Here is a 26124-nt window from a genome sequence, read left to right on the forward strand (position 1 = left end):
GAAATTTATTTAAGCGTTTTGTTTTGTTTTGTTTTGTTTTTTTGGATGGACTAAAAAGGAATAATATTTATCCTTTGAGATATATTTTCATCCTAGGATTTTAAAATTGTGTTTATCAGAAATATTATGGCATGTTTATTTGTTTTCGAATGGGGCAATTTAAATATCTTTTTTAAAATGTTAGCTTTGCTTTCTTTAGTTATTCTAGTTTTGAAGGTTTGATTAATAATTTTTATAACACTGAGAAACAAACTACAATGGAAACATTAATTACCTTTTAGATTAGACATATAAAAGTAATGGATTTTTCCATGCCAATAGTCAATTTCCCCCCAAATTTTACAGTTGGCTCCAGACATTTATGTTTGGATAAAAAATGAACACATGTTATCAGTTTCTTCACTGGCTTTAGAAGATATTTTCTCACCATCAGGGACTTCAAACGATACAATTAGTTGACATTTAGGACTAGTTTATTATCTTGCTAAAGTGAAAAACTTGTGATTGGAAGAAATACAAAGAAATATAAATACTTCTGGTGGTTCACACAAGTAGGAAGCAGACATAAGGATCTGGCTCTTGATGTTCATGGTTTTCTTTCCTTCGTGACTTAGGGTCTAGCTGGGGAGAGAGGAGAACAGGGCCCTCCAGGCCCCACTGGCTTTCAGGTATGCACTGACTCAGTCTTCCATTTCTTCTTCCCCTAACCAAAATGCTTTTTAATAAAAAGATATGGTTGAATGATGTGAAATTCTACAATTTTCAAAGGGGTCATTCCTCTTTTAGTAAATAAGATAGACATTTGGACAAAATCAAACATTTTTACTCAAAGAGAAGGAACAGATTTCCCCTGAACAACTGATCAAACCCCAAACCTATTAACAAATTATAAATCATAAAATGTTCTTAATATCTCAATAAGATTTATTTAACTATATTGAGGCTTATCTAATTTTATTGACACAGTGTCTAAAATTTTTTGTTGAACAAATTTTCATGATTTATTTAATTAAATATGATGGTAGATTAATAGCATAGATAATCATAATTTGGGGAAAAAACTGTCAGGACTAACTTTCAATATTCTAGCAGCCTAAAGTATTGTTCTCAAAGCCATTAAAAGCTCCACAAATATAAAGAACCTACTGTTATATTCTTACCTCTTTTTTGCTAAGTGGTGTGCAAATGAAAATCTAAACCTACGAACTGACTAGCTGCTGTGTTATGTTAGAGGATGTAGGTTTCTCATTTTGTTTTGCTTAACTTGTGTTTAAATAATGTCTTTTGCTTGAAAATATAGTCAGGGAGCTCTATGAATTGTGAACTGTTAACACTGGTGGCCTATTAAATTTCCACAGAGTCACAATTTTATATTCTTACTTTTGCTTTAGGGGCTTCCTGGTCCTCCAGGGCCTCCTGGGGAAGGTGGAAAGCCAGGTGATCAGGTAAGTGTTTAAATAATAAGGATAGCAATACTAAAAATTGCTAACATAATATCACTTACTATGTGTCAGGCTCTGTTCTGCTTTGCTTTAAATTAATTATCTCCTTTAATCCTCAAAACAACTCTTATGTACTAGGTACTATTATTATTATTATGTCCATTTTACAGATGAGGAAAATAAGGCACACGGATGTTAAGTAATTTTCCCAAAGTCACACAGCTGATATGATTTGAACCCAGGTCATGTGCTTATACTGTGTCCTTAATCACTAAATATGTCTTACTGTACATTTTACTGGAGGCTTCATAAACGGTTAGGAACAGAAACTTACCATTTTATTTCTGTCATTTTACCAGCACATAGGTTTATGTAATTTATTTTTCTTTGAGTGATTTATTCATTCATTTAACTGTTCAAAAATATTTGCTGAGCACTCTGTGCTAAGCTCTACTAAGCCTTGGCCTGAACCAATTGAACAAGATGGACATGGACCTTGCCTTATATTTTATTTTACTAGGAGACAGAGAGTATAGAAAGTCAGTTACAATAGTAGCATATTCTAAATGCTATGGTAAGAGAGGCACTGTGTGTATGTAAACATAGAAGATGCACCTAATTCAGACATTGGGGTTTAGGAAAAGTTTCCTGGACAAAATAGTATCTTTTATAAGATCTGAAGGAAGAATGATGGTAAGCGGGGAGGAGGGAAGGTAAGAAAATACTCCAGGAAATGCAAACAGCAAGTGCAAAGGCTTGATGATCAAATTTAGGCACTGAAAAAAGTTCGGTAGGTCAGAAATGTGAAATACAGGTTGAGGAGGGTGAAGAAGAGGCTGGAGAATGACAGGGGCCTGATTCTGGAAAGTCTTAATTTGAGTCTAGTTTGTTCTTATTATTAGAGTAATGGGAAGCTAATGAAGGGCTTTTAAGTAGAGAGAAATACTATTACATTTGGGTTTTAGGAAGATCATGCCACAATGAAGACAATACATTTCAAGGGACAAGACTGGAGGCCTACTTGATATAGTTACTGTCTTTATCAAACAGAGAAGTTTTAAATGACAAATTTTCCTTTAGTTAAGAACAAACTTTTAATGTAGTCATGACAGCATTAGTTTGAACCCACAATTCCTAGTACAGTGTGTTGTCTATATTATATGTTCAAGGAATATTTATTAAATTGAATTGAATTGGTTCTATTTAAAAGATTAGTACTTCATTGCTTTTAATTTCACTTTCCTCTGTTAAGTTTTTCACATTCCATTAGGAAATAAAAGGCCTTTTGCTTTTATTTTATTGTTGCTAAAAGTAATATCTTTGTGAGATAATATTTTGAATGAACTCATTGCCAAAAATCAATCATTCAGGTATAATATAAACTTTTCTGGAAAAGTATTTCCATCCAATGTATATGATATCCCATTGTTTATTAAATTGTACATATTTTTCTTTCTTCAATATTATGGGCTTAGTCAGACTTCTAATAGTATGTTAGAAGAAATTAGGTATATGATCTGGAAAGATTTCTAATAAATACCTAAAGTTCAGTTGAAAGTTTTTCATTAAAAAAAATGTATTTTATAGGGAGTTCCTGGAGATCCTGGAGCAGTTGGCCCATTAGGACCTAGAGTAAGTATTTTCTTCTTCTTCATGATTAACTTTGTGTCCATTGGCTTCAGTTTGAAAAAGCATCTTTTATCTTAAACTGGGCTTTAATTGTTACAGTTTTTTACTTAATGAAAATCAATCTTATGAGAAATATTTTGTGCTGTGAAACTAGTATATGCTTACTTCAAGTTCATTTCTTATTAAATTAGAAAACTGAGTCTTAATAGTTGCTCATTTCTAAATTTTTCCCCAGTAGAAGTCATTTTTCACATTTCCAGGAACACTTTTTTTTTTTTTTTTTCCTGCGGTACGCGGGCCTCTCACCGCTGCGGCCTCTCCCGTTGTGGAGCACAGGCTCCGGACGCGCAGGCTCAGCGGCCATGGCTCACGGGCCCAGCAGCTCCGCAGCATGTGGGATCTTCCCGGACCGGGGCACGAACCCATGTCCCCTGTATTGGCAGGCGGACTCCCAACCACTGCGCCACCAGGGAAGCCCATCCAGGAGCACTTTTAACCCATTTTCAGATCAAGCACTGAGACTGTTTGACATTCCTATGTTGTGTAGGGAGAACGAGGAAATCCAGGGGAAAGAGGAGAACCAGGAATAACCGGACTTCCTGGTGAGAAGGGAATGGCTGGAGGACACGGTCCTGATGGTCCAAAAGTAAGTATGGTAGTGAGCTCAGTAGTTTAAAATGGTCTAAAATTACTGCTCAATAAACACATAATGGTGCTAGGATTTATTATTATTTATTTCTCTTGTTTTTACAAAATATTTGATTATATAATTTCTTCAACAAATATTTAATGAGCACCTTCTTGGCTTTTCTTTGGCACTAAAGAGTCAGCTAAAAAAGAATCTCTTCTTTGATGGGATTTTTGATCACTACATAAAGTAGTGATACATTCTCATATACAAACCTGTTTCTAATATTTATTTATATAACTTTTATTAATGACTTATATTAATAAGCAGAGACAATAAATCGAAAATTGTGTAATTTATTAGGATGTCTTCCTAATCATATGCTCCATTTTCCTTGTCTCAGTTTCTACAGTTCTGCTTACTTAATATATGAAAGTATGTCACTTTTGAAATCTGAAAGTACAATACATTATAAGGCAAAAATCAGTACCATTTCCTTTTGGGTGCTGTTTTAAAATTGGTAGAAGACTGTGTGGCCAACTTCAGTGCAAACAACTGAAGTAGAATTTTTCATGATCATATAATATTAGATCCCTTATTACTTTCAAAGGCCAGAGTGATTGAAGAAGATCTGCTTCAATTTAATTACTGAATGAGCCTAAAAGCCAACTTCATATCATGGGTTCTTTAGAGAGAGAATGGAATACTCTCTAAATGTGATGTCTTCTTTTTTTATTAGAATCCCTATGATGTTGCCAAAAAAAGAAAATAAAAAGGCAATTCTATCATTTTTATTTGAATTGGTACCCAATTTCTCCAAAGAGAATGTTGACAACAAACCAACAATCAAAACAGCAAGATCTGATTTTTTTAAAATGAACTCAGAGTCAATTTTCCCAAATGAATAATATAAGCACTAGGTTGAACCACATGAAATTGCCAAGATTCTACTATTTTTGATTTACCAAAACAGGAATTTCATATAGTTTCAACCTTAAAATATACGTGAGCTTACTTATTGTTGGTTCATTTCAGGGCAGTCCAGGACCAACTGGGACCCCTGGAGATACAGGCCCACCAGGTCTTCAAGGTATGCCGGGAGAAAGAGGAATTGCAGGAACTCCTGGCCCCAAGGGTGACAGAGTAAGTTTGGTTTTAGTTCATCCATTTACACTTTCTACTGATAATGATTTCCTGGGCAGACTTTTACTTCTACCACCCTAAGTCACAAGTCATTCATTCATTCATTCTTTCAATATATGTGTACTTAGAAAATGTTCAGTCCCAGGCATTGTTCTAGGCCCAAGGGGATACAGCTGTGAACATTAGAGAGACGTCCCTACTCTCATGAAGCTTCCATGCAAGTGTAGGAAAAAGACAATTAAATGATTAAATGGTGTTTTGTATGTTTTCCCAGGGTGGCATAGGAGAGAAAGGTGCTGAAGGCACAGCTGGAAATGATGGAGCAAGAGTAAGTGAAAGCATTCCTTTCCACAGCTGGGCTAGGAATCAACATCATCACTATCATATGAATTTGCCTGAACTTTAAAAAATAAGGTTCATGTTTCCATGGTTGTCAGGATTAGGAGAACGATGAGATCTGAGATTTGACACTGATGGACCACAGATATTCATTTTGCTTACCTTGAATTAGAACAAGCCAAAAAATAGTCATTATTGAGAGAATGAAGTAAGACACATTTTTATTATGCATATGAGATTGGTGCTTTAAGCGGTAGGGCCCTCTTTATCTTTATTATCTTTTTATTTCATAGGCAATGTTTATTTTTATTAAAATGCTGCTCTAGTGAGTTGCCTTAGACCTCATTCCAGTGCAGGCAAGTAGAGTTTTACAGAGTAGCCAAAGGTGTGACAAATGTTTCTCAATATACTAGATGTTAGGGGTGAGAAAATTACTGCATGATGAATCGTCATTAATGCTTTCATTGATAAAGAGGCTGAATAAGTGAAATGTAAAGAAGGATTGTTTAATATCCTTCCAGAAATTGACATTTAACAAACTTTATGTCCTTAAAAATGGAATGTATTTGCAATTCTAAGGATAATCAGACAATCAGACTGAAAATGTATTTTCAGACATGAATGATCCTCTCAGGTAAGAGCAGGTAGTTACAGTTGCTCAGACAGTCAGCATTTCCTGGAAATAGTTCCTGATATTTGATAAATAGTTTCTGGTTCAGTATGACATGGTTTGCTGTTAGTTGTCATGCTGTGTCCTGACAATAGCCGTCATACTATTTAAAAAGAGATGACACTGAACCACTGTTAATATTTTGATTCTGTCCATTGAGCCACTGTTAATACATTGATTATATTAACTTTTGATTAAAGAAATAAAGTAAATTATAGAAAAGTTTTAGCCTTAGTGATAATTATCCCTTTTTTCTTTTTCTGGAAAGCTAATTAAGGGTGAAACACTTAGTTTAGCAAATTATGAACTCAAAATATCTTTTGCCTTTTAATTAAATCTAATATTTGATTTAATATTTTAAAAAAGTGGTCTAAGTAAATCCGGTTTATGGTTTGTATTTCACATCATGGTTGCTCTGGAGTGCACAGTAAGTAGTGTGCTGTTTGAAGGAGAGATGCATTGACAGTTTATTTTAAGGAGAAAGCTGAAATACGTATCTATTGTTCCTTTGAACTATGAAAATGCAATGCAGTAGGATCAAGATTTAAGCAATGACTGCTTCATTTTTAGTGAGGGAAATATGTTGTTTTAGGGAAGAAGCAGAGCAGAGCATTTGCTGTAATCTCATGGTAAAGGGAAAAAAAATGAATCACTTTTTTTCTGTATGAAAAAAATGAGAACGTAATAAAGTCACCTTTATATTTAATCAAATACTTTAAGGAAGTATATTAGGTAAATGGATGGCAGAACATTGTTTCATTATAGATCTAGAGAATTTAAGATCACAGTTTTCTTATGTTCTTGTCACAGATATAAAATTAAAAAGACATTTTGTTCCTTAAGTTTCTGCAGTAATGCATACAGAAATTAAATGACAAAAGGATATCTGGGCGGCTTGTGAAGAGGCAATACACAAATATGAGAGAGAAAACCTGTCTTAGGAAGGATTCCAATACAGTGCAGCAGTTTAAAGATTGTAACCTCATGTCAAGAAAACCCCATGTGGTAGCACCCTACCTTCTGAGCCAGAGAACAGCGTCATCTTCAGTGTAGCGGGGTAGTGCAACTCCTTTTCATCTCAGGGGAATGTGGAAAACTGAGTGCTTTAGTAGAATTTCATTTTTTAAAAAAAAATAAAGGAGTGATATTTCACTAGTATAATTTAAGAATATAGTATTCTATACAAAAAAAGAAAAGCCTCTTCAATCTATTGTCACATTTCAAATAGGTATTAGCAAAATTAAATAAGCTAAGAAACACAGAAACACTGTTGAAGGGTAGCGCTAATTTCATACTAATGTTTGAAGACGGTGTTATATATGGAGGAGTTGAGTTGGATGAAAGAGATTAAAACGTTTTGTGGAGAAAATCCATTGGAAATTGTTTTAGACTATATAAAATATTGAGAATATACAGTTATATCATTTATTATAGGTAATGTTTTACAAAAGCAGTCAGCTGTAACAAAATAGTCCCTTCTTTGTTAGTTTGTTTAAACATGGAGATTTCTGTGCATTCTTTTCCTCAGTATGCCCATGTTATGTTAATTGCAGGGTCTTCCGGGTCCCTTGGGTCCTCCTGGTCCTGCAGGTCCTACTGGAGAAAAGGTAATGTCACAAGTTGTTATTTTGTGGACTTAAAATCCTGAGATTTGAATGCTGGATCTTTTTCATAATGTTTTCTCTTTCATAAAATTTGACAGTTGGACTAGATCATCTCAGAGTTCTTCTCCCATCCGCCCTACACATAGGGCCCAAATCCTACGGTTATACTGTTTTGCCACTGCTTTGGACAATAACAATCTAAAATCTGCTTTCTAGGGAGAACCTGGCCCTCGAGGTTTAGTTGGCCCACCTGGCTCCCGTGGGAATCCTGTAAGTGACAGTATTTTGATGTTCTTTAGTATGAGCTTGAGCAGTAAAATGATTCGTCATTTTGTCTTGATATTCATAAAACCATGCCTGTTGCATTAGGTTACTTTTAACTTCCTGGTTTTCACCTTTTACTATTCTCATTAAACTTAAAAAAAAATCATTGCATTATTTCTATACAATCTATTAAGTCTAGGTAGGCAGCTCATTTACTAAGTAATTAGAAGCTTCTTTGAGACTTTGGGCCTTGGAAAATTTCTTCTATGACCCTTTACATCACGCTTAAGAGTCCTCCTCAAGCAATATGTCTGCTTTCTCTATATGTACATTTCAAGACACTACAAATTTATATAATTGCATTTTAAAATACTGTTCCTATTTAGAATAATGTGTGAAAGCTACAGTAATGTTTGTCTTCTTCTAGGGTTCTCGTGGTGAAAATGGCCCAACTGGAGCCGTTGGTTTTGCTGGACCCCAGGTATGATTTTCAAATATCCCTAATTTACAAATGAACATTCCTCTTGTTACAGCAATGAACTTAATTACTTATCATTGTCATGTGTTTTGAAGGTATATGCAAGATTCTGGAAAACATAGTTTTCTAGGCAATATTCTCATTTTCAATACATATTTTCATGAACTGGCCCCAAAATGGATGAATTTGCATTATATTGAATTATATACTTATTTGTTATAATAAAAATGTGGTGGTGTAACATTTTTTCAGACTGTCTTCAAAGATCTTTTCAGGGCTTTTTCTTTTCTTCTATGCTTTTATACTGATTTCAAAGCACCATTATACCATATATGAATAAATGATATGTTAGGAATAATTATCATGAAATAATATATCTATAAGTGTTATGATCAATTGCTTATTTGTTCAATTAATGTAGGGTCCTGATGGGCAGCCTGGAGTAAAAGGTGAACCTGGAGAGCCAGGACAGAAGGGCGATGCTGGCTCTCCTGGACCACAAGGTCTAGCAGGATCCCCAGGCCCTCATGTAAGTTTCAAATAAAAAAGACACAACTTGAGTCCAGTGCCCACTGTTTGACCTTGTGTTTAGACCATATTTCTATCCTATAGTGATCTTTTGTTTGTTTCGTTCTATTTAGGGTCCTAATGGCGTTCCTGGACTAAAAGGTGGTCGAGGAACTCAGGGTCCACCTGTAAGTTGGTTTGAAGCTCTGGGAATTACACACAGCTAGCCACAGATACCTATTATTTTATAGCCATTTTAAAGTTCATCTGAACCCGTAACAACAAATTTTTAGTTGTGTAACTATACAGTAGTGGAAGGAGCGCTTAACTTTGATGCAGATCTGGGTTAAAATTAGTTTTTTGATCTTGGAGACCCAGCTGCCTCATATGTAACATAAATAATATATTACCTATGGAAGAGGGAATGAATAATGTCAAAGTACTTTGTATAATTCTGTTATATAAAATATTAATGTGATTCTAGCCCTTGCCTTCAATATACTTGTATGTATTCAAGAGAAATGGAAAGTGGAAAGAGAAAAATAGTATCCTTCCTACTAGTTAATCCAGATCCATTCCCAAAAACATAGGATACAAGAAAAAATATATATTGGTCATAACAAGAGGAATATAAAGGCCTAAGTATCCCTGTAAAATTAATAATCCCTATAAAGTGTATAGAATTAATTTTTATTTTAAAATTACTTATATGATATTATATTTCTAGGGTGCTACAGGATTTCCTGGTTCTGCCGGCAGAGTTGGACCTCCAGGTCCTACTGTAAGTCGATTCAGTAATTGAAATCATTGATAGTAATTTTACACACACATAAAAATACACACAAACACATACATATGTACATATTATAATGATACACACATATATTTAATTGAGTTATTATTTGTTCTTTTGTTTAATCCCTTAATTAGTTGTTATCCCATGTTGACAACTCTTGTCCCAATAATTCATAGTGGTAAGCTGTCGAGCAAATCCTTCTTGAATCATCCAGTGTTTCCTGGAGGAGCTTATTTGCAAATCCTTTTAAGCCCCAATGTTTGACTGTTACTTCATTTGGGCACGAAATAGTAACATTATTGTGTGCTAATAATCATTTCTTTCAGTTAGGAAGAATCTCTGAAATTATCTTTAATAAAAGTTATTCTTTCATTATAAGATCAGGTCAGACAATAAAATATCAATATTATGTATTCATTGTTGGGGCAGAGCCTTATGGAGTTTGAAAATTCAAGTTAACTTCAACACACTTTTTTTTTTTGCAATTCCAAATCACTTTACTTTTATTTATTTTTTAATTGAAGTATAGTTGATTTTTCAATATTGTCAGCACACTTTTAATAATGACTAAAAGGTAATTGCAAATAATTTAGATTTTCCTCTGGGAAATGAATCAGCTGTGTGACAGCTGTGTTTTTTATTTTTGTTTAAATCCACTGAGTGATCATCTAACAGGAAAAATGGACCTGTGAGGCTTGGGAATCTGCCTCTGAGGCAGAGACCATCACATTAGGTCTTCTAACGTGGCTTCCACTTTGCCCTCCTGGGTCTCTTTCTGTGTTGTACTAGGGAGCTCCAGGACCTGCAGGGCCCTTAGGGGAACCTGGGAAGGAGGGACCTCCAGGTCTTCCTGGGGACCCCGGCTCTCACGGACGAGTAGGAGATCGAGGACCAGCTGGCCCCCCTGGTGGCCCAGGAGACAAAGGGGACCCAGGAGAAGATGGGCAACCTGTAAGTTTGGAATCTTTGTTCTAGACCACCTCTAACTGAGATATTTACTAGTAAAAATTCATAAGAATTACTGCCACAGAGAAACTGTTTATATATTATCCTGAGCACTTTCATAATCCTTTAAATGCATTATGCCCTGTAGGTTTTTAATTTATAATTCTCTGCTCTAGGAAAAAGTATATGTACAGATATAAAAATATAATAGTCATGGATATGGTGTTCAGAAACTAAACAAGGAAACATTTTTTGTTAAATATCTGTATTGAATGAAGAATCTTTTTTTAAACCAAACTATTTTATTTAATATCCAAATGCCTCAACATTAATATGTTTAGATAGAGCCCTATTTCTTTGTTTTAAAATTTTTCTAGTCGTTTTAAAAAGAGGAAAAATATTTGCCTGAATAGTTACCTCTTTTATTCTACTAATATTCACATTAATCTTCAAGTTCCTTTCCAACTAAATGGGCCATTCTCACCTTTAAATAATGTTAGAGGCTCAGTGTGGATTACACATCTTGACTACTCATACATAGTATGGTTTTATGGAACAGAGAACTTTTTTTCATACCAAAAAACCTGTAAATCTGTGATCTATTGTAAAGTGCTTGCATATAGTTTTCCCTGGAGAATTCCTTATTATAGTTTGTCCTCAAAATTAGGGTCCAGATGGTCCCCCTGGTCCAGCTGGAACTACTGGGCAAAGAGGAATCGTCGGCATGCCGGGGCAGCGTGGAGAGCGAGGGATGCCCGGCCTTCCAGGCCCAGCAGTGAGTAGCTGCGCTGGTTGATATTTCATCTGATTATATGCAATAAAATTTGTGAAGGGAAAATTTATCCTTTTTTTTCTTAATAGATTTGAAGTCTTTTTTAGACACAGATTCTGAGTATCTTAAAAACCTTTTGACTTTAAATGTCAAATTCTTTACTTAAGTACCTTAGAAAGTCCTTGAAAAATATAGTCATTTATCTCTGGGACTAGAGAAGTAGATAAATAAGGATATGGATTTTGGTGACTCTAAATCTTTCTTCAAAGATTAAAAATATCCATGGAGCTAGAGAAAGGGGATAATCTCCTGGTGAGTAGGTAGCCTCTTTTTAAATAAGCATGCCTAACAGAAACACTCATATTTCACAGTTGAGAGAGTAAGTTTTCATAAACCATCAAAGGGAAGAAGTAGTTGAGCTAAAGTAATATTGGAGGTGAAAGTGGGGTGAACAATAAAGAAGGATTCTGAAAGTAATCTCCTGTTCCCTGGAGGGTGCTAAGAATTTCATATTCCCTGGAGTATGGATAAAAGTTTAACTCACTGTTAGCTTTGAAGAGACTAAATTTTACTGCTGAAAGTTTACATGCTTGAGAAAAAAATGGTGTTTTTATATGGAATGTAGACAGAGAGATTTACTGCTGGGACCTTGGAACTGGGGACATGTGGGTGGAGATGTGAAACCAGAAAACCAGGAGTTAAGGGCTGTCTTATTGTTATCAGGAGTGAGCCAAGGAACCTGGAGGTAAAATCTCCCAATACTGAGACCAAAGTGCCAGGATATAGAAGTAAAGTGAGCAGACAAAGCAGAAATGAATAAAGATGAGCAAATCTTACTAGTGACACAGATTCAAGAAGGGCATCCAGAAATGACAATGATACATCAGATTAGAAACCAAAATGAACCTGACTTGGTGCAAAGGATGCTTTTTATTCCCTTTGATATGTCAGGATGATTGTGATAAGAAGTGCGCATGCCTCTGGGAAGGCACTACAGTGACCTGAGTGTTGTGGGATAATGGACAATTATTACTATAGAAGGAGGGACTGGGGTGCCATTTGAATAAATGTAGCCTTTATGTGAACTGGCCTCCTTAAACTTCTTCAGAAGTGGTGGACATATTTGTACTTTTATTTCAGGGCACACCAGGAAAAGTAGGACCAACTGGTGCACCAGGAGATAAAGGCCCGCCTGGACCAGTGGGGCCCCCAGGCTCAAATGGCCCTGTGGGAGAACCAGGACCTGAAGTGAGTACTACAGTGAAAATCCCTCTCCCCTCCTCATCTGGGTGTTCCGGGGACATTTTTTAAATTTAGAAGTCAATTTAGAAATTGTACATTTGACCTGAAGGAAGTTTCCTAGTGATGTTTCTTGATGTGTTCTTGCCTAGAGAGTTGACTAAATGATGACATAAGAAAAAGTAGTAAGATTTGTGTCTTGCACTGACTTTCGTCTAGTCTGGAGCCAAGTATTTTAGTTGATTTATTTTGTTGCCAAATTATTTTGAAGGTGAAAGGACACAACCATTTACCTTTTCTCTTATTAGTATTTCATTCTGTAATGGCATATTTGTCAAAATTGCCAAGTTTTATGGTGATAGGATTAATATAATTGTTACAACTTGTGAAGAGGGCAAAGTAAGTAGAGATGCTTTTACTTACATATCCCTATAAAGTTACATTATGGAGATCATGTTCCCTTAGTCTCTTCTGAGAGGAAATCAGCTTTTGAAAGGTGATTTGAGAAGTTATAGGTTGGAATTTCCTCTGTTCAGTGCTTTAATGAGTAAATCACCAAACATTTAGTGTCACATTTTCTTGAAAGAAACAGTCAATGCCTTTCAAAGCAATTTTTGCTCAAATGGTAAAAATATAGTTCTGAAAAAAATCAAAATAAAATAGGAAAAGAAGACTATATATTTTTTAAAGTAATTTAATATCTAAACACAGATATTTTACTTTAAACTTTAAGGATATTATTTGGGTAAGTAAATGTGAGGAAAACCATTCACTGATAATATAGACAAAACATAAAATACCGGGAATGTAATTGTTGTCTATTTATTTAGAAGAATTTGAATACTTTTTCTTTTTTAAAAATAAAAAATAGAAATGAAGAATTTAGACTTAGTGCAGGAGGCACACCAGGAGGAATGTCTGGGGGCTTCTCTGGTGGTGGAGCTCCTCCATCTGGTGGCACCTCCTCTGGGCCCACCATTGAAGAGGTTGATTAAGCCAACCTGAACATAGATTTAGTACTGTTTCACACCAAACATTGAAGAGCCCAAATTTGTAGCAAATGTCAGGACAGTTTTAAAGTTGAGCTGCTATAGTAAATAACTGGGCATTCTTAATACTTGAATATGAAATATGTATGTGGGGAAAGGAAATAACATTGCACTTTATAAGCACTGAATTGTAAGTGGAAAATAGTGTCTTAAACAAAACTGCGTTTAAAGTTGGCACCAAAAATGTAAGAATGTGTTAATAATTTTACAGGCAAATCAAAGTAATAGAAAGATGGCAGAAGACTTTCTTCTACTGAAATTTCCATAAATGCTAATTTATAATATGGAAGAGAGGTGGAAAACGTGCTGTAATTTTTCTGGCAATTGGAATGTGATTTTTTATTACTCAGTTAATTCATTTTTCAAATATGATTCTTTATAGGGTCCAGCTGGTAATGATGGTACTCCAGGACGGGATGGTGCTGTTGGAGAACGTGTAAGGGCAATTTCACTGATTAAAAAACCTGGAGTAATGTAAATTTGAAATCTTTGTAATACTAAAGAGTAAAAAGCTACTCTTTCTTCTCATAGCTCCAATGCAGCCCTGAAATTTCTGATTGTAACAATCTTTTTTGTAATGTCATAATTTGAGTAGATCTTATAAATGAAAGTTTGAATACACAGCCAAGTGAGATGGCATTTTTTTAATTAACAGTAGGAAAAGGTGCACCATGAAGGCTTTAGATGAGGATACATATGAAGTAGTCTAAATTTCAAACTCATTCGCAAAAGTATGGCCGCACAAATAGAGCTGTTTAACATCTAAATTTCTCTACTCACCTCCTAAAGTGAATGCCCCATGAGGAAATAAACCATGTCTTTCTAAATATTGTATATTTCATGATGTGTTTTTAAATTAGACATGTGCTGAACTGAAAATATCCCCAACTTTATCTGAAACTCTAGTGTCTTTGGGCAGTCACACAGTTGTCTCAGACTACTTAGTAGTAAATGGAAGGCAAAAACAAAAACCCTCTCTAATGTCTATTATGATGCAGAGGCTCTTTCCACTCCAGGAGCTCATCATGTAGCAGAATGCGCTTTGAAACCTGAGAGACCTGGTTGGAATCTTGATTCTTTAAGTAACTAGCTATGTGATCTTGAACATATTTTCTGAACCTCAATTTTCAAGTACTTTAAATATGATTCGTACCTATACCACTGGGCATTTGTGTTTCAAATAACTTGTTTAAAGCATCTAGTAGGCACTCAAAGAGAGGGGAAGAAAGAGTTTTGAAGAATCTTGGGGTAAGGCCACTCCCCTCCATCTACCGTAAAGCCAAGGAATGCAAATTCTCTTGGCATCTGGGTTTTTCCCTCGGTCGGTAATATATTATCCAGTGTGGTAGTCTTCAAAGATTTTGCTGATGTACCCCTGATATAATTTTGAAAATCTATGAACCCCTATGCATAATTTAAGTTGCCATCACATTTTATTTTAATCACAAGTTTTAATTGTTGCAAAGGAGGTAATTCTTGGTAAATTCTAAATGTACATGTGCTTTCAATATATTCTTTTCAAAATCTTGGAGTTGCCAATTCAGCTTATTCAATGTATTATGTATCAATTCTCCAACCTAATTGCCAGAGTTTATCCTGGTTGCCAAACTAATCAGTCAAATAAGACTTAACTTCTGTCAGAAAAAAGGTCTGACTCCGTTTCTCAAGTCAAATAATTATATTAATACACGTTCATGTAACAATAATCTCATCTCTGACTTAAAGAGAAAAGTAAGATTCGGAGCCTTGTCATAATGGGGTCCTCTGGGTAAAATAAGGAGCCGCCTCTTTCTTTCCGAATACCTCTTTGCTTTATTCTTAAGTGAACTGTGCATTCTGGAAAAGTCCCTTAGTTTGATGCCCAGTGGTGTTTATTCTTCGAAGCACTGCAGCATAATAAGATTGCAGATTGTATGATATCTGCTTTTATTTCATAAAATGAGAGAAGGGTGATTATTAAAGAGGAAGTAGGGAAGGATGCTCCAAGCCAGTTTTCTGAAAGAACACATATGAAGTTGAAAATCTGGAAAGTGGTTTCCTTAGAATTTTCCCTGTTTTTACACTCTTTGGAAAGTTTTTGTTTATACCAAGTGCACGGATACCCCAGTTGGAAGGCTTATTGGTCTAAGAAACATGCTGAATTCTGGAGGTGACCACTCCTATAGTCCAGCAATCTTGACTATGGGAATAATAGGGTGAGAGTGAGGGGAGGGATGAAATTGGGGGAAAATATCTCATTCTTTTCAGTTTGATTTATTAATAAGCAAATATAGTTAAAATATTTAAGTAAAATATTAGTAAAATAATAAATATGTTTTAAAAAGTTATATTTTTCCTTCTCATGAATAGCATGAGCATATAGAATACGGCTGTTTTAGAATTAATATTAAAAAAATAATATCATGGTTTTCTTGTCAGGGCGATCGTGGAGACCCTGGGCCTGCAGGTCTGCCAGGCTCTCAGGGTGCCCCTGGAACTCCCGGTCCCGTTGGTGCCCCAGGAGATGCAGGACAAAGAGGAGATCCGGTAAGGAGAGTCAGTTTCACACTGACAGTTATAAACATCAGCATACTGTATTATGAGCTACATATATGCCTGCATTCAATGACATGTGTGTTTGATTAAGGACTCTAAACAAAGAATGATAAACAGTCCATTAGGAATTAATTTTTTTAGTCTTAAAAATTTGATTTCTAATAGGTATTAGGTATAGGTAATAGGTATTCTATAGGTAATAGGTATTCAAAAACCCTGATGCTTTGACTTTCATCATCTAAAAATGTTGTTGTTTATAGGAAATGTAATAAGGATGTGTCATGTTAAATTTAAGCAAGTAATGTCTTATGTAAACGACTAAGGTGATCTTCATTCAGTGAAGACCATAGATAAAATTGACTATAGAAATGTCATTGGGGTTATAGTGAGCACATTCTTATACCTAGGGACTTCAGCCTGGTTTTAATTAATTAGCCATAGAACTATACCCTTAGATACACACATACACATATATAAGTATTCAACTACAAACATATATTCTTGAATTCTATGTCTATATAATACATCCATATTTTTGTATTAATATCTGTGAAAATTTCTTCTAGGGTTCTCGGGGTCCTATTGGACCACCTGGTCGAGCTGGGAAACGTGGCTTACTTGTAAGTTCTCTGTTGTTTTTTTTTAAAATATATGTCTTCTTACGTAAAATATACTCCCAAAGAAGAAGTACAATTTAAGACTCATAAGTGAAAATTACCAAATTCTTCAAGCTTTGAACAAAATGTTGATTTAAAATGATACCCAGGAGTTTATATTTGTTTTTATAATGTTAATATAGCTCCTCTGAATTTAACTAAAAATTATTTCAATAATCAATTAAGACTTTTAGAGTCACAATTTTCTCCCAAAATAACAGGAGAAATAGTGCGATTCTCTGAGATTTTCTAAAAATTACATAGGAAAATGGGTTTGAAAGCTCTTTGTAAACTTGAAAAGTACTATTCAAATATATTTTATTTTCAACTAGACTGCCCTGCCCATGTTCTGATTTTTTTGCTCTTTGCAATTGCTTCGAGGTTAATGATTATTATAGATGTCTTATCATGAGTGAATCATCTCTTACGGGCAGTCTAATGGGTCATGTTTCTTTCACACACATTATATAAATCAATATCTGTATTCAATATCAATATCTATATTCATGAAGAACAATTATAGCCTTAAAATTATGACCTATTATTAAATCATCATTCTCAGCTTTGATTTGAGCTAGGCTAGAGAAGATTTTACAGTTACATGGCATGTCAAGTGAATGGTTTTCTAACCAGTTACAATTTGTTTTCCATGATTAAATGAACTCTAGTTAATAATTTAAATAGGTGCTTTCTGGTTTAGTTTATTTTAATTATGAAATTTAGGGGCATCCCTAAAATAAAATAACCTTTCTGACATTATAAAAACATTCAAACTGATTTTAGTATTTAAATTTACATTGTTTTATACAATATGTAAAAGTTACTGAGGTCTAGTCTTGTTTTTATTATAAAAAAGATTCTCGTACTGTTTGAAAATTAGGGTATCCAATTTAAAAAATAAGAACCAAACAAAATAAGAACAAAAAACTAATAAGGGAAAAGTTAACCTGAGAGCCAGTGTATATGATAGTATCTTCCATTCTCCAAAGTCAGATTGATAGAATTTCAGTTCTCTTTTAGAAAAACTTTAAAGACAACAGAAGCTTTCCCTGTAGTAGGTGACCCTGTGTTACTTGTCAGTTTACTGTGAACCACTAGACCCTTGGAGCTGCCTTTACTACCCGAGACTTTTACAAACAAAGAAAAAGTCTGTGACTGATAAGATTGATCAGATAATTTTCACTTCTTGGTGTAGCTTCTGTTCCACAATTAGATTCTCAACTATTGCTTTTTCTTTAGTTTCTCAGGATCAGGGTTGATTGATTTGGGTACAGATATTGCAGATATGAGGATAACATAGAGTTCTTTGTGTTTTCTTTGGCTGGATGTGGCTCGATGATGATATTCCTCTTTCATTTGTTCAAACAAGTTTTTGCCAATTTCTTATTTTTCCACCAGTTTTATTAAGCTGTAATTGACATATAACACTGTACTTGTTTAAGGTAATAATGATTTGATATAGGTGTATATTGTGAAATGATTACCACAGTAAGTTTAGCTAACATCTATAATCCCACATAGTTGCAAATTTTATTTTCTTGTGGTAGAACTTTTAAGATCTACTCCCTCTGCAACTTTCAAATATGGCCAATTTCTTAACATAGTCCCAGCTCATATCTAGTTAGTTTGTCTGCATATGCAAATTTAATAAACATTTTATTCTTAGAAGTAACATAAGTAAATAAGAACTCACGTTTTAATTTAAAAGAATCTATATATGGTGGCAGTATTTTTACATAATGATATCAGCTAAATATGTGAAATATAATCTTTGGAAAATGTCTCAGATAGGCTAGATCAAACTTTAAAATACCTCATTTTAGTCTGAATGTAGGATAAACATAAAAAAACTGAATCTTTAGGAAAGCGTTATTATACATCTTATGATTTTAACGATTGCCTTAATTCCTTGAGAAAAAGAGACAAAAATTCCTAGGTCTAATACTATTTAGATAAGTAAATATATTAGTTCATATAAAATACAGTACCCAAAATTGTAGCAAATACAATTGCACAAAGTAAAATTGTAGTAAATTGCAGTCTCAACAGGCAATATCCATGCTATGACCCTATTTCTAGGGACCCCAAGGACCTCGAGGTGACAAAGGTGATCATGGAGACCGAGGTGACCGAGGTCAGAAGGGTCACAGAGGCTTTACTGGTCTTCAAGGTCTTCCTGGGCCTCCTGTAAGTTATCCCTTTAAGTATTATTTGCCCTGCATGTGAGAATACACAGGTATCTTGACATGAACATTTGTCTATAAAATGGATGGGGTTTTTTTGTATCTTATTTTCATTTCAAAGGATATCTCGATGAATAACTAATTACCTAGCTATCCAATATAATTGTTCATATATTTGCTGTAATTTTGTAGGAAAGAAATAAAGCAAAAGGATATATGCATCATTACTCCTACAGTTGTCTTTAGTATTGGTCAACTCATGAAACATTATAGAGGTTGATGACTTTATGAAAGTAGTTTATGTTGCTAAAGTCAATGACGGGACATTTGAAAAAGCTAAGAATGGTAAAACGTAGGATATAAATATTTTGGCATCATTATTTTTTCCTACTAAGGGTCCCAATGGTGAACAAGGCAGTGCTGGAATCCCAGGACCATTTGGCCCAAGAGTAAGTAACAAAACTTAATAAGTTGCAGATGTAAATAACAATGCTCCTGGTGGCATACTGTTAGTGCTTCAGTATCATTTTCATGGTACTGAAGTTGGAGTTGGCCTAGGTTCTCTGAAGCTGGCAGCAAACATATGAGACAAACCATTCACATTGACCTTTAAGTAGAAATATCCTGAAATATGACATATTACTTCATGGGCCCACATTAAAATCTCTTACCTAGGGTGGATATACTCATCTGTTAGTTCATTTTCTTACTCTGTGTTTATTGAAATTTCCATTTAATTGTACTCTTTGAAATGATATAATAGGATTTACCATGAAGTGGAGATAGATTTTGAAGCTGTATTTATTTTTTTCCCTTAAGTAATTGTAATAGTTCCTCAGAAATGTTTGGCATAAGGCTAACTAGGAAGCAAATCATAAAATGAAACCAATATTTGAAGCTTATAGAAATTCTATATTAGTATTAATGCTGCCTCTAATAGGTCATTAATGCCGTAAGACAATTGACACACATAATTACTTAGGAAAACCATTAGAAAAAATTTCTGCATCTAAATACAGTGTATTTAGTGTATTTCTGTATCTAAATACAGTGCAAACAAATCACACATAAAATTGAGAACAGTATCAAAATTACTAGGATGTGATGAGATTCTGGGGTATAGGCGCACAAATTTAATTTATATCAGACACTCCTTCTGTCATTTTCTTACTCCTACTTAATTGAATTTCTAGTTAGGTGTACAATACATGAAATTTGATGAAACATTGCCTACCAGTAAAAGTAGATGACTCGTCCATTAACGTTTTTAATTGACACTGGTCTTTTACCTTGCATGGATGGTGGAAAATTCATGTGTGATGAAGTAGTAAACATTAGAAAGTGCTAGAACTCCATTTATTAGTCATTAGGAAAACGAATATGAGAAATCACTCTGATAATTCCATAAAGAAATAGTTCTTTGATCAGAGAAAGGTATTGTAAAGATTTTCTTCCTAGAATCTAAAATGCAGTCTTTGTTGCTTACAGGGTCCTCCAGGCCCAGTTGGTCCTTCAGGTAAAGAAGGAAACCCTGGGCCACTTGGGCCCATCGGGCCTCCTGGTGTACGAGGCAGTGTCGGAGAAGCAGGCCCTGAGGTAAAATCACAGATTTGTATGCAAGTGATTGATTGATTCTATTGATTCTTATAGCTTGGATTCTGTCTAAAGAATGTCTGTGCAGCATGATGGACAAAAGACTTCAGGGAACCCTGAAAACAAGTCTGAAAGTCACATAAGAGCTTGTCTGTATAAGTAGCTATTTCAAACATTTTAATACAGATTATTCAGAGTATATAAAATCAGAGTCCAAGCTACCTAGACCTTGACTTCTTGTGATATCAATGAAAGCAAATAGTAAGTTATGACTGTATTATAATTAGAGTTATGGAAATGTTGCTTTGCTTTAAAAGGCAATAGACTAAATGTGAGATTTGATGAATGCATTCATTCATGAAAATGCTGGAAAGTGAAGCCTATGAAATCGAAGAGTTATTTACTGAAAATGAAATTCAGAAAGGATTTCAATGAAAACTTTTAATAAAATATTTCTGTAGTATTGACTTGAGGATTATGTAAAGCTATAAAAATTACTTTAGTTAGACTTTGGCTTCTTAGAAGACAAACTTTGAGAAACAGTCTCCTCTATCTGCCATGCTTGCATGTATATATGTGCATGTGTGTATATGAGTTTATGCATCCCTCCCTCGTGTTTCTTCCTCTTTGGTTTTATTTTCCTTTTCTTATTCTGTCTCTGCCCTTTATTGTCAATACCATTAAGCCAAATATTTATTACATGGAAAGAATAGCTTTACATTTCCTGTGGTCGTCAAGAGGAATATTTTCTATTTGTTTATTTCTCTATCTTTAAATGGAAAACAGCCACAGAATTGGAATACCTCTGACTTATGTGGTTCTCGATTGACTTCATCTTGTGTTTTAGTGGTCCTTGATAGAAAAAAGATCTCCTCCCCTGAGATTAGCATAAAGGAATGTATGGAATCATGATATGATCTTAAAGAAAAAAAAGCCACACAGATTTAAAAGTCTCCTGACGGTGAGGAAATGTTTGCACTAGAGGTTGATGCAACTTTCCAGAGCCATGTAACAAGTGGCGGAGCCAGTAACAGAACTCCAGCCTTCTGCCTGCCAGGACTGTACTCCCCACGAGAGATGTGGACCACACATATCTTCAGGTTGTTGGTTAATTCTCTCAAGTTGCTGAGTTCTTCCTTGAGAAAATGCAGAAGGAAATTAATAGAGAGGATCCACTTTTCTAGCCTCTGCCAATTTTTGTACTTATCTCCCTTTTGCTCTAGTAGTTCTTGTTCGGCAAAAAAAAGTAAGACAGCTCTTTATTTTTTGCTAATAAAAAGGGCAAAGAGAACTTCCTCCAGTTTTGTTTAGTGTAGAGAGGATTTTGATCTACACACTAAATAATACACATAAAAAGACTTCCTGTGCTTTCCCCCTTATTTGGGAATACGGGGAAATTCTCTTGTGGGTGTTTCTTGTGTGTATTTCCTTGGCGTTGATGTATAGTCTTATAGAACTAGCACCCACAACTCCTCTACATATCCTCATTCAGCTTCTGTCCATAAATCCTTTTAAAACATCTTAGTTGTGCCTTGCCCAGAATAGTTTGGAAATGAGTGTGCATATCTATATATTCTTAACATAAAGTGTATTGCATCTTCAAGGGTAAACATCAAAGCAAATATTTTGTGCTTTGCTCTTTATTTACCTCAGATGCCAACTTGCAGATAGGTTGCCTGAAAAGCAATTATGCATCATTTCTCACCCTTGGAATGTTACAGGTTCGCAGGCCAGAACCATCTAGTTTAAAAAGGGCATGAGTCACAGATCTCCCAAGTACCATCACATTGGGGTGTTGCATTGTAACTCTCTCTGCACCAAGTCCCATCAATGCCTTTGCGTCCAATAGAAAAACAAAAACCAAAAAAATGTGTTAAATGTATTTCCAATTTTTTTAAATTAGGGTCCTCCTGGCGAGCCTGGTCCCCCTGGCCCTCCGGGTCCCCCTGGCCACCTTACAGCTGCTCTTGGGGATATCATGGGGCACTATGATGAGAGCATGCCAGATCCACTTCCAGAATTTACTGAAGATCAGGCAGCTCCTGATGACAAAAACAAAACGGACCCAGGGGTGCATGCTACCCTGAAGTCACTCAGTAGTCAGATCGAAACCATGCGCAGCCCTGATGGCTCTAGAAAGCACCCAGCCCGAACTTGTGATGACTTAAAGCTTTGCCATTCTGCAAAGCAGAGCGGTGAGTAGACAGCTGCCCATTTGAGCAAAGCTCATTGCTTCTGATGTGTAATTCTCCAATGCATTCCAAAATATTTTATTTACTCTCTATTTAGTGATAGACACAAGAGAGAAAATGGTGGACAGTCACAGAGTTTGTGGTTTAGTGGTGGGGATGGCCAATGATATGAAAAATTAGGGCGTGAGAAGCTAAGCGCTTTAATAGAGGACGTAGCCTATTCATGATCCAGTTTCACGGTGGTAGTTCCATTTCCATCCAGAAGTCTTAAAATATTGATAATTTTGTGGTGATATAAATGTCCAAAATACTTGCTTACGCAAGGTTAAATATATTTGGTTACCTCAGTAATTCTCAGGGATTTAATATGCTAACATATAGTTGGATCATCAAGAGTAGAATAAAGTATAAATTTTATTTCCCAAATTTATTTGAATATGGAATTCTTTTCATGTCATTTACTGTTCTACAAATCACACTTCAGTAATCTCTGCTGCAGGATTATGTTATAGTTATGTTATAAAATATTTTGGAATTAAATAGTCTTTTTCTCTAGTTGTATATGCCATGCCTGAAGTTTGCAAAATTCTATCATTTTGATTAATCTAATAAGACCTGGAAAAGAAAGATCCTAGGCCATAGGAATGAGCTATGAAATGCTTAAGAGTTTCAGTTAACTTTGAAATGATATTAACAGGGATAGCTAAAATTGTTATCTTTGCAGAATAAGCAATTCGATTACTAACTCTATACCTTACATCCCACCACCAAATAAATGCCCCTTCATTTCATTTAAAATGCAGTTTTTCCTACATAGTTTATATATATATTTTATGTATACATACATATATTTATATATTTTATACATACGTTTTATATATACATACATATATTTATATATTTTATACATATATTACATATACTATTATATAAATGGTATATATTTATATATACATATATAAATATACATGTAATATATATACATATATTTTATATACGTACAAAATATACACACAGATGTGTACATAGACATATATGCACAAAAATTTATTAGTTTGTGTGTTTACTGACTGTATCTCTAGCACCAAGCACTATCTTGGTATAGCCTGCTTCAAGGATCTCTTCTACATGAGAAGATCAATTCTAAATAAGGCCAGTGAGATAATTCATAGCATTCTAATTGTAGTTTGACTCATTTACTTACTTTATTCGTAGTTTCGAATACATTATTTTATTACATTCCATTATTATTTGTTTTAAAATATTGGCTTTACAAATTAAGTGGGAACACGTTCATTTTGGCAAAGCTGCTTACTTACTGTGGATTCTCTCTTTTTGGTATAGTTTCTCATTTGTAAAATGGGTATAGTTTCTCATTTATAAAATGGGTATAATGATATTTTCTTCACATTTGTGTTTTGAGCCTTAGACACCTTTTGGCAAGGTGTCTGGCATGTAGAAAGGGCCCAACTGCATAATAGTTACTTTTTCCTTAGCTGCAGAGTGTTTCTTTAACTGTGATTCTCTCTTCAAAGAGTCCTTAATCAATGACTTCATATTTTCGAACCCTCTCTTAATTCTTTTAGAGACTCATAATCATGTTTGAAATTCTTTTTATTTAGCAAATATTTTTATTTTGGAAAATAGGTGAATACTGGATTGATCCTAACCAGGGATCTGTTGAAGATGCAATCAAAGTTTACTGCAACATGGAAACAGGAGAAACATGTATTTCAGCAAACCCATCCAGTGTACCACGTAAAACCTGGTGGGCCAGCAAATCTCCTGATAATAAGCCTGTTTGGTATGGTCTTGATATGAATAGAGGATCTCAGGTAATTTAATATGTTTACTTAAAATTGTATTCATTGCTTGTCATTATTTATTGTATGTATTTACGACTGTGCTATTATTTTTTGACTGGGTTTATTTTGAAGTGATATATTCTCATTAGTTACAACTGCAGTATCATTGCATAAACATTACTATGATTTAAATTAACATAAATTTTGAATGATAATTTTCCCATTGATGGAATGTACAAAAGTAATTATTTTTTCATATTAGCTCCTTTAATGCATATGACACTGACTGTGGAGTAGAGTTGAAGGGATCTTGCCATAGTTGGAAGACAGGAAGTATATTTAGCGTCAGAAGACCTAGGTGACTCATACCTGGATGTCTTACTAACTTTGGGACCTTAGGAAGTCACTTAACCTTTTGCAGCTTCAGTTTCGCCATTTTAAAGTGAGGGCAATAATATTTATCTCATAGTTTCTGTGTGTATATAAGATGCTTAATATAGTGTCTAGTATTTGGTAAGTTATGGATAAATATTAGATAATTACTATAATATTATTTTTAATGATTGAATCACTTTGCAAACCTTTTAGTATTATTTAAACTTAAGGCATTTTTATGATTATGTAAATTGTATTGATATTTTTCTGAGTCTAGTCCCCTCTATGTTTCTTTCATGGTCCAGTGTTTAGATTCTAATTCTATTCCAGATCTCTTTATGGCAGCCTAACTCTGAAATTTTCTTCTCAACTCTGCTCCTGACCTTTTCTCAGAACTCCTGTTCATAATAAACACAGTAGGAGGACATTATGGGTATATGTAGGATATACTAGAATCAACCATTATTTAATGAAAAGGAAAAATTTTTAATTTAAATATACCTAAGTGAAATGTAATTTAGTTAGCATATTATGTAAAAAGCTCATATAGGAGCATTGAAAGTAAAGCTCAAAGTAGAAGATGGGTAGGAAATATCCTGTAGGAAGTTATTTTTGATTATTTGTTTTAGCTAATGGAAAACTCGTACTTCATATTTCCTACAAGTATATAACAGTCGGGTTAAAAAAGATTTTATACCAATAGTTAAGTCCTAATTCTTATTATAATTAACAATAAAAACAGTGAGTTATTTTTGCTACATGATTGAATATCCAAACCTATGCCCAAGTATATAACTTCTTCTAAAAAGTAATATTCAAGATTTTTTTTTAAACAAATAGAGAAGCAAATTTAAAAATACTTAAACTTTCTCTGGTGAGTTATAATTAGCTTTGGTTTCATCACCACTTGTTTGGGGTAGTAAGGACAAAGCTTCTTATTTGTGAATATTCATAGAAATTTTAAGATATTTTTATGTATATAGGTATAATATCTTGTTATATGAAAGAATAATACTCTTCAAAAGAAGTAATACTCTTCAAAATTAATTTGTCTGAAATCAATACACAGACACACACACACACACACACACACACACACACACCACTATAAAACTAATCAGTATTACATATATTGGGGCCCAGGGCAGGCCGCTCCAAAATATGATTCAGTGGCATGTTGATTATTTTGAATTAAAGTTATTTAAGTAACGGTTGATGCAAGAGGGACACTTTGACCCTGCTCTTTGTCTCCCTGAAAGCAGGAAATAAATCTCCCTTGT

At 34.4% G+C, this 26124-nt stretch overlaps 1 protein-coding gene across 3 annotated transcripts in view; it reads left to right on the top strand.

The window, feature by feature from the left end:
• The window catches only part of COL5A2 (collagen type V alpha 2 chain), a 366641-nt gene that overhangs the window by 337489 nt on the left and 3028 nt on the right, over positions 1 to 26124 (top strand). For 2 of the 3 annotated variants that reach the window (XM_029225091.1, XM_029225090.1), the window contains 23 exons: positions 615 to 668; positions 1392 to 1445; positions 3030 to 3074; positions 3619 to 3717; positions 4735 to 4842; positions 5117 to 5170; positions 7405 to 7458; positions 7672 to 7725; positions 8147 to 8200; positions 8619 to 8726; positions 8839 to 8892; positions 9432 to 9485; positions 10290 to 10451; positions 11113 to 11220; positions 12358 to 12465; positions 13888 to 13941; positions 15924 to 16031; positions 16607 to 16660; positions 18776 to 18883; positions 19275 to 19328; positions 20368 to 20475; positions 22376 to 22667; positions 24312 to 24499. In XM_029225091.1, the coding sequence (XP_029080924.1) occupies positions 615 to 668; positions 1392 to 1445; positions 3030 to 3074; positions 3619 to 3717; positions 4735 to 4842; positions 5117 to 5170; positions 7405 to 7458; positions 7672 to 7725; positions 8147 to 8200; positions 8619 to 8726; positions 8839 to 8892; positions 9432 to 9485; positions 10290 to 10451; positions 11113 to 11220; positions 12358 to 12465; positions 13888 to 13941; positions 15924 to 16031; positions 16607 to 16660; positions 18776 to 18883; positions 19275 to 19328; positions 20368 to 20475; positions 22376 to 22667; positions 24312 to 24499 (2136 nt within the window). The remainder of the gene's footprint in view (positions 1 to 614; positions 669 to 1391; positions 1446 to 3029; positions 3075 to 3618; positions 3718 to 4734; positions 4843 to 5116; positions 5171 to 7404; positions 7459 to 7671; positions 7726 to 8146; positions 8201 to 8618; positions 8727 to 8838; positions 8893 to 9431; positions 9486 to 10289; positions 10452 to 11112; positions 11221 to 12357; positions 12466 to 13887; positions 13942 to 15923; positions 16032 to 16606; positions 16661 to 18775; positions 18884 to 19274; positions 19329 to 20367; positions 20476 to 22375; positions 22668 to 24311; positions 24500 to 26124) is intronic. The other variant, XR_003793913.1, reaches the window with a different exon arrangement.

This window comes from Monodon monoceros, unplaced genomic scaffold, assembly GCF_005190385.1.
Source record: "Monodon monoceros isolate NGI ecotype Baffin Bay Population unplaced genomic scaffold, NGI_Narwhal_1 Super_Scaffold_16, whole genome shotgun sequence".
NCBI classification, from domain to species: Eukaryota; Metazoa; Chordata; class Mammalia; order Artiodactyla; family Monodontidae; genus Monodon; species Monodon monoceros.